General features: G+C 34.9%; 1 protein-coding gene across 1 annotated transcript; it reads left to right on the forward strand.

Annotated features, from left to right (window-relative positions):
• Window positions 1-13,381: 13,381 nt before the first annotated feature.
• Window positions 13,382-14,732, forward strand: LOC149837376 (LIM domain-containing protein WLIM1-like). Its single transcript, XM_090008024.1, has 5 exons — window positions 13,382-13,516; window positions 13,909-14,005; window positions 14,111-14,157; window positions 14,340-14,432; window positions 14,502-14,732. Exons 1-5 carry the CDS (start codon window positions 13,382-13,384, stop codon window positions 14,730-14,732), a joined length of 603 nt encoding a protein of 200 aa, XP_089864150.1.
• The last annotated feature ends 600 nt before the right edge of the window (window positions 14,733-15,332 follow it).

Consider the following 15,332-nt stretch of genomic DNA (forward strand, 5'->3'; position numbering starts at 1 on the left):
GTTAGTGCGTTTGCAGTAGTTAACTTAGTTAGAATTAATCTAATTAGTTACTTTAATTAGATATTATTTTTTGTAGATTACTTTTAGTTTAATTGCTATTTAGATGCAGTAATTAATTAGAGATATAGTTTTAGTTTAATTTTTAGAATTATTTATTATAATTGTGTACTAACTTGTTATTTTTGTGGTTTAGGTTGATAAGTTCAATACAAGTCAACAGGTGGAGTCATATTGAGAGCACAAATGCAGTTGTGGTGAAAAAATGAAAATGCCCCTGATGATCTCTAGAAGACTTAATAACCTATTTAGAAGTTATTTTTTATTTTTAGTGTGTAACTTAAGTAGATTTATAGTACTTAACTTAGTTGTAACATTTCTGATATTAATAAATTGCATTTTTTAGAATTAATTTGAATATTCTCTCGTTCCCTAAGGATTCGACCCGTATTTGCCACATTCGTGGAAAGTCAGTTTTTATTATCTTTGGTTGACGATTTTCCAAACCTTTTATTGAAAAATATCTTTTAAAAATACTATTGCAAAAAGTTCAACCATCCACGTTCATTGTACCACCATCATGTATACTCAGATGCACGATTTTCTGCGAACTTGACATGAAGTTGACATCTTAATTGCTGCTCCATCCTCGCATCCTGTAAAAATAACCACCATTCTAGCACAAGAGATTAGATCAAATGACTAATGAAATAACAAATAACCACAAATAAACAAAAAGAAATAAAGCACTCATCCTATAACTGATCTATCCCTACTATGATACAAATAATCAGCTGGCTCAATCAAGATTCTCAATAAACACAATTTCCTCACCCTCTTCCGCCTGTGTCACTCTAGAAAAATAGGGATTTAGTCTTTGCCCATTCACTTATAAAACTTTGCAGTTGCGAGGATCCCTGATCTCTATTGCTCCTGAAGCAAATACTGCTTTCACTATATATGGTCCATCCCATTTACTTTTCAACTTCCTAGAAAATAATTGAAGTCGTGAGTTAAACAACCACTTGTTGCCCTGGCTCAAACACCTTTTGATTTATGAGTTTATCATGAAATGCCTTTGTGCGAGCCTTATAAATGCGTGGACTCTCATAGGCTTCATTCCTTAGCTCTTCTAGCTCATTGAATTGTAGACGACACTCTTTGCCAGCCTGGGCCATATCAAAATTGAACTTTTTAGTTGCCCAGTAAGCCCTATGTTCCAATTCTATAGGGAGGTGACATGCTTTCCCAAAAAGTAATCGATACGGTGACATACCAATAGGGGTCTTGAATGCAGTTATGTACACCCATAATGCATCGTCCAAGCATTGAGATCAATCCTTGCGGTTCAGGTGAACTGTCTTCTCTAAAATTCTTTTGATTTCCCTATTTGAAACATCGACCTGTCCACTGGTATGAGGATGATAATGAGTGACAAACTTATGTTGTACATAGTATTGTCTCTGTAGGATATGTTAGATTTTGTTGAATATTGGACTGTGTCAGAAGCTCATTAGAGAGCTAGACAATGAGAGAAGTCTTCGCAAAAGAAGGCTTTAGTTAGGGTTGGTCAACTAGTAAAGTCCATTAGATGTGCACCAATGGCCCCAAATAGTAAGACCATCCCACCCTACCGCCAACCAATGCCACTTTGCAGCCTAGGACAATGAGCCAAAATGTGATAGGTGCGTTCTAGTCTAGGCCAACGAGTTTAGGTATCCCCATTAAGTGTTATACTTGTGGAAAGATGTGTCATAAATCCATTGAATGTCATGAGAAAGCATTGTTTACTAATGGTATTCATGAGGAAGAAGACTTAAGATTTGATCTAGAGTATGATCCTATATATGATTTGGAGGATAAAGAAGTTGAAAAATTGAAGAGATCGAGGATAAGGATTTGTTGCTGCTTGATAGAGGAGATGCACTCATCTCGAGGAGAGTATGTTTATCCCCTCATCAAGATACAAATGATAGATGACTTAAAATCCTCATCTTTGAGTTTTCCTGTACCATTGATGGTAAGGTTTGTAGATTCATCATAGATTCAAGGTGTTGCAAGAATGTTATTTCTGTAGAAGTTGTATCAAAGTTGAAGTTGGGTACTAGAGCTCATCCTAGACCCTATCAAATGTTGTGGATCCAAAAGAGTGTAGATGTTCTAGTTGACCGATAGTGCTTGGTCAAGTTCTCGATAGAAAATACCTACTTTGATCAAGTTTGATGTGAAGTGCTCTCCAAGGATGCTAGCCATTTGATCTTAGTAAGACCTTGCCAGTATGATAAATCTATCATACATAATGGTAGGTCCAACACTTATTCATTTATATACGAGGGAAAGAAGATATAGTTATTACCTTCTAAAGATTTACCTCCGTTGTCTTCGACCTCATCATTCTTTGCACCATCTACTTCCACATCTCCTTCTCCATCTCCATCTGCCACCCCCAAATCCCACCCTACTTTAATTAAGAATGTTGTTCCTAAGGTTAAGTTATCTAATGCGTTCATGGCAAGATATAAAATACAAAAAGCCTTAGAACATACCAGTGTTTGTTATATTTTATTATCCATAGATGTACCTTCGAGCGAGTCTAATCCATCATCTGTCGACCCTAGAGTGTTACCCTTGTTGAAAGAATTTTAGGATATTTTTCTTGAAGAACCTCTAGATAGATTACCTTCACTTAGAGATGTTCAACACCATATAGACTTTCACTGAGGTGCGATCTTATCTCATGCCTCACATTATAGGATTTATCCCACGGAGTATGAAAAACTTCATTGACAAGTAAAGGAGCTTTTAGCTAAGGGTCATGTTAGAGAGAGTCTTAGTCTTTGTGTTGTTCCTGCTTTGTTGGTATAAAAGAAAAATGGTACTTGGAGAATATGCACTGATAGTCAACTTATCAATAAGATTACTGTCAAGTATAGGTTCTCCATCCCTAGGTTAGATGATCTGTTAGACTAGTTGACAAGATCTAAACTATTTTTCAAACTAAATTTAAGAAGTTGATATCATCAAATTCTAGTTAGGCCTAAAGATGAATGGAAAACTGCTTTTAAGACTCATGATGTGCTCTATGAGTGGCTTGTGATGCTCTTTGGGTTATCCAATGCCCCAACTACTTTCATGAGGATCGTTAACCAAATTTTTAAACCATATATAGGAAAATTTCTGGTTGTGTATTTTGATGATATTCTCATTTATAGCTAAAGTGAGTTAGAGCATATTCAACATCTAAGATTAGTTTTTGATATGCTTAGGAAAGAACACTTTTATGCTTTTGTTGATAAGTGTGTGTTCTTTGCTACTAAAGTTTTATTTCTAGCTAGGATATGTTGTATCCAAGATGGAGATTTCTGTTGATCCGTCTAAAATAGAGTCAAATAGAGGTTGGCCAGTACCAAACTCTATTACTGCAGTTAGGAGCTTCCATGGATTAACTTCTTTTTATAGGAGGTTTATTCCATATTTTAGTAGCATTTCTACCCCATTAATAGATTGCATAAAAGGAAAAACTTTCCAATGGAACTCTGAAGCCAAAAATCTTTTGAACTTCTAAAATCTCATTTGTGTTCTATATCTATCTTGACTTTGCTGAGTTTTGAACTTACTTTTGAATTGTCTTGTGATGCTTCTGGCATGGACATAGCTGTTGTTTTAAGCCAAGAAGGCAAACCCATTACATACTTTAGTAAAAAATTGAATGAAGCTAAGTTGAAATACAACACCTATGATAAAGAGTTATATGCTATAGTTAGAGCTTTAATGCATTGACATCACTTTCTTGTGCGTTAAGAATTCATTTTGCATACTGACTATAAAGCATTAAAATATATCAATGATCAACATAAACTAAATGCACATAGAGCCAAATGGGGTGAGTATTTACAAGAATTCAATTTTGTTTTGAAACATAAAGTCAGAAAAGATATCAAGACTAGCTTCTGCTTTGTCTTTTCTCCTTATCCCCTCCTTTGGTCTATCTTATGGACTTATCCATCTTATGCAGTAGTACATATTTACTCCCAAGTCTTGTTTTCAACATTCTTAAAAATGACTAAGTTAGTCATATCATTAAACAAAACAAAACCTATCCATTCAGGCCTTACCTTAGAGCATCTTTTTTATTTTATGAATATGAGCATAAAAAAAGTTCTAAAAAAATGCCAGAATGACAAAAAAAGAGAGGCAAAAAAAAGTGTGAGAAAGATCCAAAAAAAGTCTAGTGCTTCCTCTGCAATCGAAGATCTCAAGTAAGAGATGCCCAGGAGTCCTTAACCTATTTTCTTTTCTTTCAGCCTCATGTTCAAGAATGTCATATCCAACATTCATTGATACCTCTTTTGAGCCTTGTGATACCCAAAGTTGAAAAAAAAACTAATAAGTTATTATCATTTCATCTCTTGTCATCATCATTACCATTCACTGTGTTCAATAACTCGTGTCTTATTTGTTTTCTTTAAAATCTTTGAAAAATGATTGTCTGCTTCGAAACATTCAATATGGATCAATTTGATGCAAGCATTAAAGTGATGAGGTTAAATTGCATTAGATTGAAAAGTCCTAGGCTTTTATGAGCTTTGAGCTCTCATTTTCAAATCGACGTGGCCAAGGATCTTGCTCATTTGAAAGTTTCTGAAGTCTCAATCTTTGCGAGATTAGACTTGCATATATCAAAGCATGAGCTTATACATGCATTGGTGTGATTAGTTGCTTCAAAATTTCAGGGTCAAACAAAAGATTTATTTCAGTGAAGAAGAGCGAGCTTGACTATTTTATGATGACTTCAGTTAGGGGCAAAAAACTGAAAAGTGAAGTCAAATCAATATTGGCAAAGAATCAAATTGTTGTTGAGTAATGCAAGTTACACACTCACTTTTGTACTTAGTCTTCTCATGTATACAATACTTTCCATAGCAAATATCCAACCAAATGAAGATTTTCATTTTTAAAATTTGTTCTCAAATTTTTTAAAAAAGGGCAGCTCCTTTTTTCTTTAAAAAAAAATAGAGCATAATTTTTAGACTTAAATCATCAAGTACATTACATTTCATAACTCTAACTAGGATACTCAACATTATGTCATCCACCATTGCCATTCATAAATATAATCTTTGTCTTGTCATTTGTTTCTCATGAAGTTTTTTAACATCATGATATGATTTTCATCCCTAACTTTCATATTACAGTCATTCATTTATGTCATCTCATTTAACCCACAAATGTCTATAAGTTGGTCCTATGACAAGATTGTTCAATCTTAAGATAAAAAAGGAACCTTGTTTCACACAAAAGTCTCCCCAAATAGCTGTGTAAAGTGGGAGGTTTTGTCGATGACTAACTATCGGTCTCAAGACGAAACAAGCAAGACAACATACAACCAGATAAAGGCATTTTTTAAAGATTGATTCAAAATGACACTTCTTGCAAAAGCTAGACCCTCCCACCTTGAATGACTGATTATTAAGCCAGAGAGTGAGGAATGTGTGAAAATACATTTTGTGCACATAATCATTTTTTTGTCAAAAATATTGACTTCAAGAAAGCTAATGTTAAGTGTCTTCTATATTATTTTATCAAAAAAAAGATCTTTCATGAGTCAAAAAATTTGTCTTAAGAACTTGCTTTGTGATCACCTTGATTAAAATTGGTCAAGATAAATCATTTCATCATGCATCATCATATCATGTCATATGCATTTTTTTGCATATTACTAACAAGTTTTTCTTGTAGCTAACATAGTTCTTAGGAACCCAATTATCCCATGTTCCAATAAGAAAAGCCTACCCAGTTCTATCTTAGGATCATCCTATAGATAGACATGCATTAGGTCCATAGGTTGTGCCACGAATTGATGGAGCAATTCAGAACCCAATTGATGAGCACACAAACTATTCCAAATCTAATCCTGTCTCAAAGGCATGTTCTTAAAAAAGCTCCATTCCATTCCACTTTATTTTACCCCATCAAAAAGTCAAAATATCTCATTCTCTTTTATTCTGTCAAAAGTAAAAAATGTCTCCCATATTTTTTATGTTTTTTTTTTCCAAAAAGCTTGTCTCTGTCTTTGACTTTTATAAAAAAATGTCATCTATCTTTGTGCGATTTTGAGTGACAAGATACTTGTTTCGTCTTCGTCTGACCTTGTTCAGCAAGACTTTCCACTCACAACACCGAGTTTATGGGCGGGCCTTCATGTAAAACAAGGTACTAAGCTTAGTCTGCAGTCCAACATCTTAGCTAGACCTCTCTGCCTATACAAACAGGTGCAAGAGGGTGTCCCCCATGTTAAGTTATGTACGCATCTTTATCTCATGTCAATCGTTATGCTATCTATATGTCTTTTGTCAAAGATTTCTTTTCGAAAATCATTTGTCAGAGTTAGTCTTTCACTCTCTTCAAGCACTGGTGTGTCTACTTTCTTTGTTACTGATGAAGCGTTGCACACTCAATAATAAAGACATGCATCTAAAGACACTCAATTTTTTATCGAGATATTTTTTTATAAAAATCCATGTCTTAATGCCTTCAATCTGATTTTGGCCATAAAAAATAACCTTTTTTAGATTTTCACTAACATGAAGGCTATACAGGACATTCTTAGCTTTGAAACGCATAAAAAATCACTTCAATATGACATCAGACTTTAACTTTATGGCCAAAATGCTATTCACTCTTTTTGATGACAACCTAAGTTATTGTCAACCCTTTAAGCATTATCGTCAGAGCTCAAGAATTGTCGTCAACACTTTTCAGTTGTCACCACCGATCTTGAGTTATCATCAGAGGAGACTCTTCTTTCTAGAAGGTGACATCATCCACCCCTGAGTTGTCGTCAACACCTATTTGTTGAGAAACTATGTTTTGATGATATTATATATGATATGCTTTCATGAGATATGATAAATATGATATGCTTTCATATATGAAACTGAATATGTTATATTATGACTGGATATGATGTGCTATGAATCTAACGTGTATTTGATGCAAGGATCTTTCACTTGAAGATAGTGAAGGCTTTATATTCAAGTACAATATCCTGATGTAATCATACTCATGGATTGAAGAAAAAGCTTGATAAGCCAAAGAGATGCATTAAAGACTATCAAAGATGATCAACTACTTCAAGATGTCTTTTTTTTTTAGAGTCATATGTAACAAAACCTTCAGAAGCATGCATATTTCACATTAAAGTATATGCTTTAAAATCATACAAAGACATTCATATACAAAAAGACAAGCTTTCATAAAAAGAACTGTTATGTATATTGTATTATTTCAAAAATACATTTTTGAAACAAATCATTGTACTTCTTAAAGCATTTATGAAAAAAATAATTTGACAAGATATAAAAGCTCATGATTTCAAGAGCATTAATTGTACTTCCTACAAGCATTTATGAAAAAGACAATTTGACAAGATATAAAAACTCATGATTTTAAAAGCATTTATGTAAGAAAACACAAAATACATTGGTTCATAATACATGGACATTTACGTAAGAAATTTTGGTTCATAATACATAAACATTTATGTAAGAAAAGACAAATTATGAAAAAAAAATTGGTTTATAATACATAAACATTTATGTAAGAAAAGACAAATTATGAAAAGATATATTGGTTCATAATACACAAGCATTTATTTGAGAAATGACTATTTGTAATATAAGTATTACTCGAGCATTTATTGTACTTCAAATCATTCATTTTATAAATGACGATTTGAGAAAATAAATATTATTTTATACACAAACATTTATTGTTGAACAAAACAATTAATTTAAGAAATGACCATTTATTTCTTTAAGCATTAAATACAATTTAAAAAATAGTTACTCAAAAAGTGATGACTTGTATTTGAGAACATCATTCTTTTAGTAAGCATTAAATGATACTTCAAAAGCATTTACTCAAGAAATGATCATTTGTAAAATAAAGTACTAAACAAGCATTTATTGTACTTTCATGTATTTAAACAAAGAAGTGACGATTTGTAATAGAAATAAACTCAAACAATTAATGTACTACAAATCATTTATTTGAGTAATGACAAATTACAATATAAATTACATTTTTAAATACTTCAACATTTAATGTACTACAAAACATTTATTTGAGAAAAGACACATTACAAATTAAATCTCATTTATAAATACACCAACATATATTGTACCTCAAAACATTTAATTTAGAAATAACGACTTGAAGAAACTATTATTATTTAAATACACCAAAAATTTATTACTTAACAATTATTTAATTTATGGAATGACGATTTTTGAAAAAGCAATATATAGTACACACATTATTTCACACCTTTTTCTTATAAAAGTTGTTTTTGAGATGATCTGGCATCTCACATAATAAAAGGACAATTATTTCAAAGCATTTCAAAAAGCAACAACTATTTTTGAAGATCTATATATATATACAGACAAAATAATATTTCAAAGATATACATGTGAGCTTTCAAAGAGAAATATTCTTACTCGACACACTGAAAATAACTTAGAAAAAAAAAGAGAAAAAAACAAGAAAAACCCTCTGACAAAAGAATCAAGTATGTGTCTGAAAAAAAAAAGAACATTCTTTAGAAAGATTATTCTGCCTATTTTCAAAAGAGAGAACATTCTGAGAGAATCTTCAAACGTGCATTCATATCCTGCATATCATTCTGAAAGTTTTATAGGAAAGTGTTGTAACTTTCTATTTTCTGTTGTTTTCCTTCTCTGTTGAGAGAAGTAGACCTCTAAGGAAGAGGGTGTTGTACTATTTATCCCGTAACACAGATTATATAGTGAAAGGCTCAAGTGTTTTACTTGGAGACTGGATGTAGGTTAGTAACTCGGCCGAACCAGTATAAATCCTGTGATTATTGTGTTGTGACTAATTCTCTTATTTTTTATATTATCGATCTGCAACGAATTACACTATTCACCCCCCTCTAGTGGAATTTCACTATTCAGTTATCACCATTATCTACCCAGACTGACATTGTCGTTAGCACCTATTACTAATGACAACCCAAGTTGTCGTTAGCACTGAGTTATCATTAACGTTGGTTGTCATTAACACTCCGTCATTCTTTTTCAATGTGCCTTTTAAGCAAGATTTGCCTTCTTAGCTTGCCTAAACCAAATGAAAGTCCATCCTCGCTCCCTCATCCTTCCTTTACGAGATTCTCCATTCGAGGTAGTAAAACCCAAATTCGATCTCATCTCTTTATTCAAATTCTATTTCCCTATAAACTGTCCATTCAAATGGATCCCGAATATGCAAGAAATGTATCTAAATTCATGTCAAAAGCCTATAAATAGGGAGTCACCCCTCCCTATTTAAGTATCTAGTTTTCAAATCCCCTAGTATTGTTACTTTGCCAGAATCTCGAGAGAACCTGACCTATCTTAGTCAATCCACCTAGCCCACTTGGCCTAGCCTAGGACCAAGATCCCTATCTCACCCATCTGTTAGAGCTTGCGCCTAGCCGAAGTGTTGTCCATGCTCTCCCGTACTCGTCAACTGTAGAAAGGGCTACCTAAAGTTCTAGGTGAGATTTGATTATTTTCTTAATGTTTATTTCAATTACTTAATGTATTTGATTATATTTTGGATTGCCTAACATATTGTATTTTGTTTGCCTTTTGTTCTTTTCGAGTCTCACCACCAAACTTACTTTTTTTATAGGATTCATAAAAAGATACAAATCACTACAATGCCCCTACTCTAGATACAATGACGAAGAGTTCGTGGTTAGGCTGATCCCTCATCTTTAGAGGAGGAAAGACTCTTTACCTTAAAAAACGTACCCCACGTCTTCTCAAATTCAGATCCGGTTTTTCAAACCCACACTTAAATTGATTTTCTTAAGTAGAAAAACTCTTGTTTTTGTTTTTCAAAAATAAAGAGAATCCATAGGCACAAGTTAACATCTTCAAAATTTTATTTCCCAAGCATCACGGCCTTGTTTCAAAAAATAGAGACCTCACCTTTTTATTTTCATGATCAAGGATATTCGTTGATTTGAGTCTTGAAATACACAATGATTAGGGGAAAAGTTTATAATACAGATAAAGGTTTTGGTTAATAAACTAAAAAAAAGATTTACGGGAGAAGATGGAACGTGAATTTAAGATGATATAGATAACCATGGTGGTTTTGATACTACCCTTCTCATCCACGGGATTGGTAAAACCATCAGCAAGTCAAATAGAATCTCGCGAGGGTAAAGCCTTGTACCTTGGGAAACTCTTGATTGTCCACTCTGTAATACCTGAGTCTATAATCCAATTAGAAAGAACATGCTCACTTTTGGTGGAATGAGAAAAGTGGGCAATGGTGGCAAGTGAGGAGGTTGGTGAAAATCTATCTCCACCTTTCATATCCAATTCTTCACGCATTTTCATTATCTTTTCCAAGGAAACCTTCTCATTCGTATCACCTTTTTAAGAACCTTATCAATACTTGAAATGAAAAATGCTTTTTCTTTAGAAAATCGGGTTTCGCAACCAGTTCAAACATTGTTCCTTTTTGTATCTTGTTTTCCCACAATGTGAGCATTTGAGCTGATCCTTCTCATCACTCATATACCTCCGTCCTCAGCCATGACTTGAAGCTCACCCACTACCCTTTACTTTGTCAAATGATGCTTTGGAAAATATTAATCCCTCTACAAGAGCTGGCCTCTCCATGCTTGCTTCATTGTCTTGCACTAATTTCCATCTATCTTCTTTTAAAAGCAATGTGCAAATGCTTCTCAAAGGTGGAAAAGTCTCTTCTTAAAAGGGTGGCATTAATCTAATCAAGGTAACCCAATTCATCCTTTAAACCTCCTAATTTAACATAATAGTCATTGATTGGTTTTACTTCCCTATCTACACCTAATTTTATCTATTATTTCATACTCCTTTGCTATATTTTCCCTCTTAGAATAGACCTCCACAGTAGCCTCCCACACTGTCTTGAAGTTTTAATATACATAAATATTTGAGAAATGTTAGGGTTAATTTACTGGGGCGAGCAATCAAGATGCAAATGCATTTTTTGTTCCTTTAATTGTTATACCCTAGGCTTCCTTCCCGTTGGCTTCACAGACTCACCTATAATGTACTCCTACTTGCTCTAGCAAGGACAGCTAACACGACAGTACGAGTCCATTCAACATAATATTTCTCATTAAAGTGAACATCTATTATTTGCACCAACGCCATGGATTCCTTGGAAACTCACAATAGAAATATCTTCAATAGGGTTTCACCATTGAACCCTTGTTTCATGGTCCTAGAGACCGTAACAAGAAAAAGAGAGAGGACACGTTATTTGGGGCTTTCAAGGAACCCTGACCTCCATAACTAATTGCTTGGCCCTCTCCTTGTTTGGTAGGAGCAGCTAGTGCACGTCACCTTGTGTTGGGACGTTGCAGGTTCAAAACCCAATGGTATAGTTGTATTAGGGGTCTGCCTAACCCCAGCTTACCTTTCAAAAACAAAAAAAATGCTTGGCTTGAAAAACGATCTTTATTTAATAATTTAAAACGCATTACAATGCCAGTATTTATAGTCCATCTCTAACCCTAACTGAATTTGGATCCTTACTGGACCCTAATGGACCTAGATGGAGCCCGTACCCAACCCAATCCAAATAGATAATGAACCCACACCGATACCACCGTCATTTTTTTTTACTTTCTGCCACACCCACCTTCCTTTTGGCATTCTTTTTCATATAAACATAGTCGATCGCAATGAAGAGACATAAATAATAGGTAGATTGGAGAGAGAGCCTTGGCAGCTATTGCTCTGTGAACAAGGGAATTAGGTTGTGCATGTGTGAGAGAGAAGGAGAGAGACTTGGTCATGAGGATCATTCTTTCATATTTGTGGTCATTTTGTAAAAAAGGGCAAAAAGTGGGGGTCAGCTACATGATTTGCGTCAAAAAAGGGTGTAACGAGATTACACAGCTAGGTGAAGTTCCAAATACTGTTAAAAATATACACAAAGCCTGTTTGACTTATGGGCCCCACAAAATAAATAAGTTTCATGACCGAGACAAGCGAATAGTTTGTGTATTAGATTTTGCTAATTTTATATTTTATATACTTTTTTGTAGTCTGGAGCCTACAGATGAGATCTACGTGGTTTTCTTAGTAGGAAAAGATTTTGAACCATGGCTACGTATAAGCAGGTTTTTGAAGGGCTTCCAAAATCAATGGTCCACAATTTGCCAAACTTTGATAATTATGTATTTCCTCAGGGAAAACATGATCCAAGATCTGATCTTTAGCAAATAAGCCGTATTAAACACAGTTATTTGGTTATATTGAGTTGTTACAACTTGCAACCTGCAACTATGATGTTTAGCTATTACCATTATTAGTAGCAAAAATTTACTCATATTATTTCTTGTAGTTCATTCACGACATAGAACAATCTTCATTTAATTGTCAACATGTACTTGATTATCAAAGAAATTCTTGACCACAAGAAAACCAACTCTTTTGATTGGCTAACTTTTTCCCTAATTTCAAATTTTGAAATGGTATTTTATTCATTAGAAAGTTGGTAGCTTTAACTAAGAAAGGTCTTTCTACGAGCCTTTGCCACTAAAATCTAGTGGTTGTAAGGGTGCTGAGATGAAGGCACCGAATCAAACCCCGTTGGTACACGGCTGTATCCGTAGCTTTCAGAGGTGGGTCACGTAAGGCAAGGTTGCCGTGGAGCCCCCACCTGGGGTTTTTCATGCTTCGGCGAGGGTTCATCATTATCATCAAAAAAAAAAAAAGAACATGTAAATGCTGATTTGATGTACATTCTTACCTCAATCCCGGAAATGTCTAAAAGGATTTTAACAAAAAAAAAAGTTTTTTTGTCAAAGGCTATATAATGCATGGCCAAGACTTGGAACATAGTGGAGCTTGGTTTAGTGCATTTATTTCATAAAAACTTAATAATGAGGTCACCCATCATCAGAGTTAGATACAATAAGGATGCAGCCCCTCATGCCAGCATTTGCAAGCACATCATCCAACCATTGTTATGTTAAATTCAAAACCACAACTCCCCACTTCTTTGGGAGCAGCAGCCAAAATAAAGAAAGCAGTTATACCGATGAGTCGCCAGAGAACGAAAATAAATTGAATGGTGGAGAACCCATCTTCCCCGGTTGGTGCGGGCACCATCAACACCTTTTGTTTTGATTGGTTCAATTTTCTTCATCTCCACTTTCTTACTCGTTCTCTCGTCAATAACTCTCCTCTCTCCTTGCCTATCAAAAAAGACTCTCCTCTCTCCTCCCTTCTCAGGCCTTTCATTTTGAAAGAGATATATATATATACACACACAGAGAGAGAGAGAGAGAGAGAGAGAGAGAGAGAGAATGGCGTTTTCAGGAACAACGCAGAAATGCCAGGCATGCGACAAAACCGTGTATCTGGTTGATCAGCTCATTGCTGATAAGCGGATTTTCCACAAAGCGTGCTTCAGATGCTACCATTGCAAGGGCACCCTCAAGGTGAAAAAAATCTCCACCACTGGCTACACTTTGTTCACGTGGTTTGTTTTCTATATATATGAAGATTAACCAGTTTTAGACTTTCTTTTTCTTTGTTGATTTTTAAGGCTTATTGAAAGGTAATAAGAATATGAACGGATCTGAGATTTCGTACCTCATCTGATTTTACGTTGAATTCCTTTAAGATGACATAGACACCAAGAGAACTTTCATACAACCTTCAAATTTCAAATGCAGGGCTCATCAATTGCTTATAACAAGAAACGAGTCAATTGTTTATTATTGTCAAGCTCATCACCACATGTTTTAACAAAGATATACTTGTCGACAGAATGGTTGCACGATTTAACCTTCTTGTCATGTCCATCCTGACAATGCATGTCGTATTGCAGCTTGGCAACTACTGCTCTTTCGAAGGAGTCCTTTACTGCCGACCTCACTACGATCAATTATTCAAGAGAACTGGCAGCCTAGACAAAAGTTTTGAAGGTGATAAATTAACCACCCATTCTTGACGTTCACCTTACCTTGCAACCATCCCCCAGTCGTGCTCAAACTTGGAAATCACCTGAATTTTGTTTGATCTTTCAACAGGGACACCAAAGATTGTGAGGGTAGATAAGCCTGGCAGCGATACCGAGGTAAGGCCTGATTGGTGATGAATCCTTCCAGCATCAGTCTAGTTGCCATTTTCATTCATTTTCTCATATAAGGCATTTCATTTCTTTCATGGTTATCGAATCTAGGACCTCCCTTGTAAATTTGTGTCTCACTGAATCTTTTAAGACACCGAATCCAATTGACAATGAGCTTGATTGGACAGGTCCAGATAAATGCCAACAAGGTGTCAAGCATGTTTGTAGGCACAAGGGATAAATGCGCTTCATGTAAAAATACCGTTTATCCAACTGAAAAGGTAACGGATCATCAACAGCACCATCACCAGCTCCCTCCCTTCTCCTGATCCTTGAGTTTCATTTAGCAGGTTGCTGTGGATGGAAGCTCATACCACAAGGGCTGCTTCAAGTGCAGCCATGGAGGTTGCACAATCAGCCCATCTAACTACATTGCCCACGAGAGAAACCTATACTGCAAACACCATCATTCTCAACTCATTAAAGAGAAAGGGAACTTTAGCCAGCTCGACAAGAACCACCAGGAGAGGGTGGTCACCGAGACACCGGCCAGCACTGAAGCTACTGCGCATGACTCTTGATAATGATGGATTTTTATTTTTACTTTTATTTTTCCTTCATCCTCCTCCGCTCCTTTATTTGTATCATGTCACATAATTATGCTACTCCCGTGCAACAGACTGAAAGATAAAACTATTGCAATCCTCCTGTGTATGTTGTTTCTCCTTTTGTCATGTTGGTCAAAATAAGCTTAGAACCTGTAATTCGGAAAATCTCTCTCTCTCTCTCAGTTCTTAGTGATCTTATTTTGATGTTCTCCCGCTTGTCTTTGATCTCATCAAAGTCAAAGCGGATTAACATGGACAAAATGCCCTATAGCATCACGGCATGCTAATTTAGATAAACTTGACCCTGACCATGGCCAACTTTCTCTGCTATAGTTCATACACAGAAAAGAGTTGAAAATGACATTTAATCAGCTCTGAGTCTCATGAACCTGTTCAAAATATTTACTATTGTCGAAAGATATAAAAGTTTATAAGGTAAATACAAAATTCAAATCTAATAAAACATGTCAGTTTTGTAACCCAAGAATGTTGCAACTCAGCATCCCTTAGGCTAGGTATCTGTTATTCCAGGAGGGAACAAAAAAGCGTCCATGCAAGAAAAGGAGACTTTTC

The sequence above is a fragment of the Nuphar pumila genome, chromosome 5 (assembly GCF_984573655.1).
Source record: "Nuphar pumila chromosome 5, dmNupPumi1.hap1.1, whole genome shotgun sequence".
NCBI lineage: Eukaryota > Viridiplantae > Streptophyta > Magnoliopsida > Nymphaeales > Nymphaeaceae > Nuphar > Nuphar pumila.

Coding starts and splice junctions, on each gene's coding strand:
- LOC149837376 (XM_090008024.1), top strand. CDS start 13,382: ATGGCGTTTTCAGGAACAACGCAGAAATGCCAGGCATGCGACAAAACC. Junction 14,006..14,110: donor CCTAGACAAAAGTTTTGAAG/GTGATAAATTAA, acceptor ATCTTTCAACAG/GGACACCAAAGATTGTGAGG. Junction 14,433..14,501: donor CCGTTTATCCAACTGAAAAG/GTAACGGATCAT, acceptor TTCATTTAGCAG/GTTGCTGTGGATGGAAGCTC.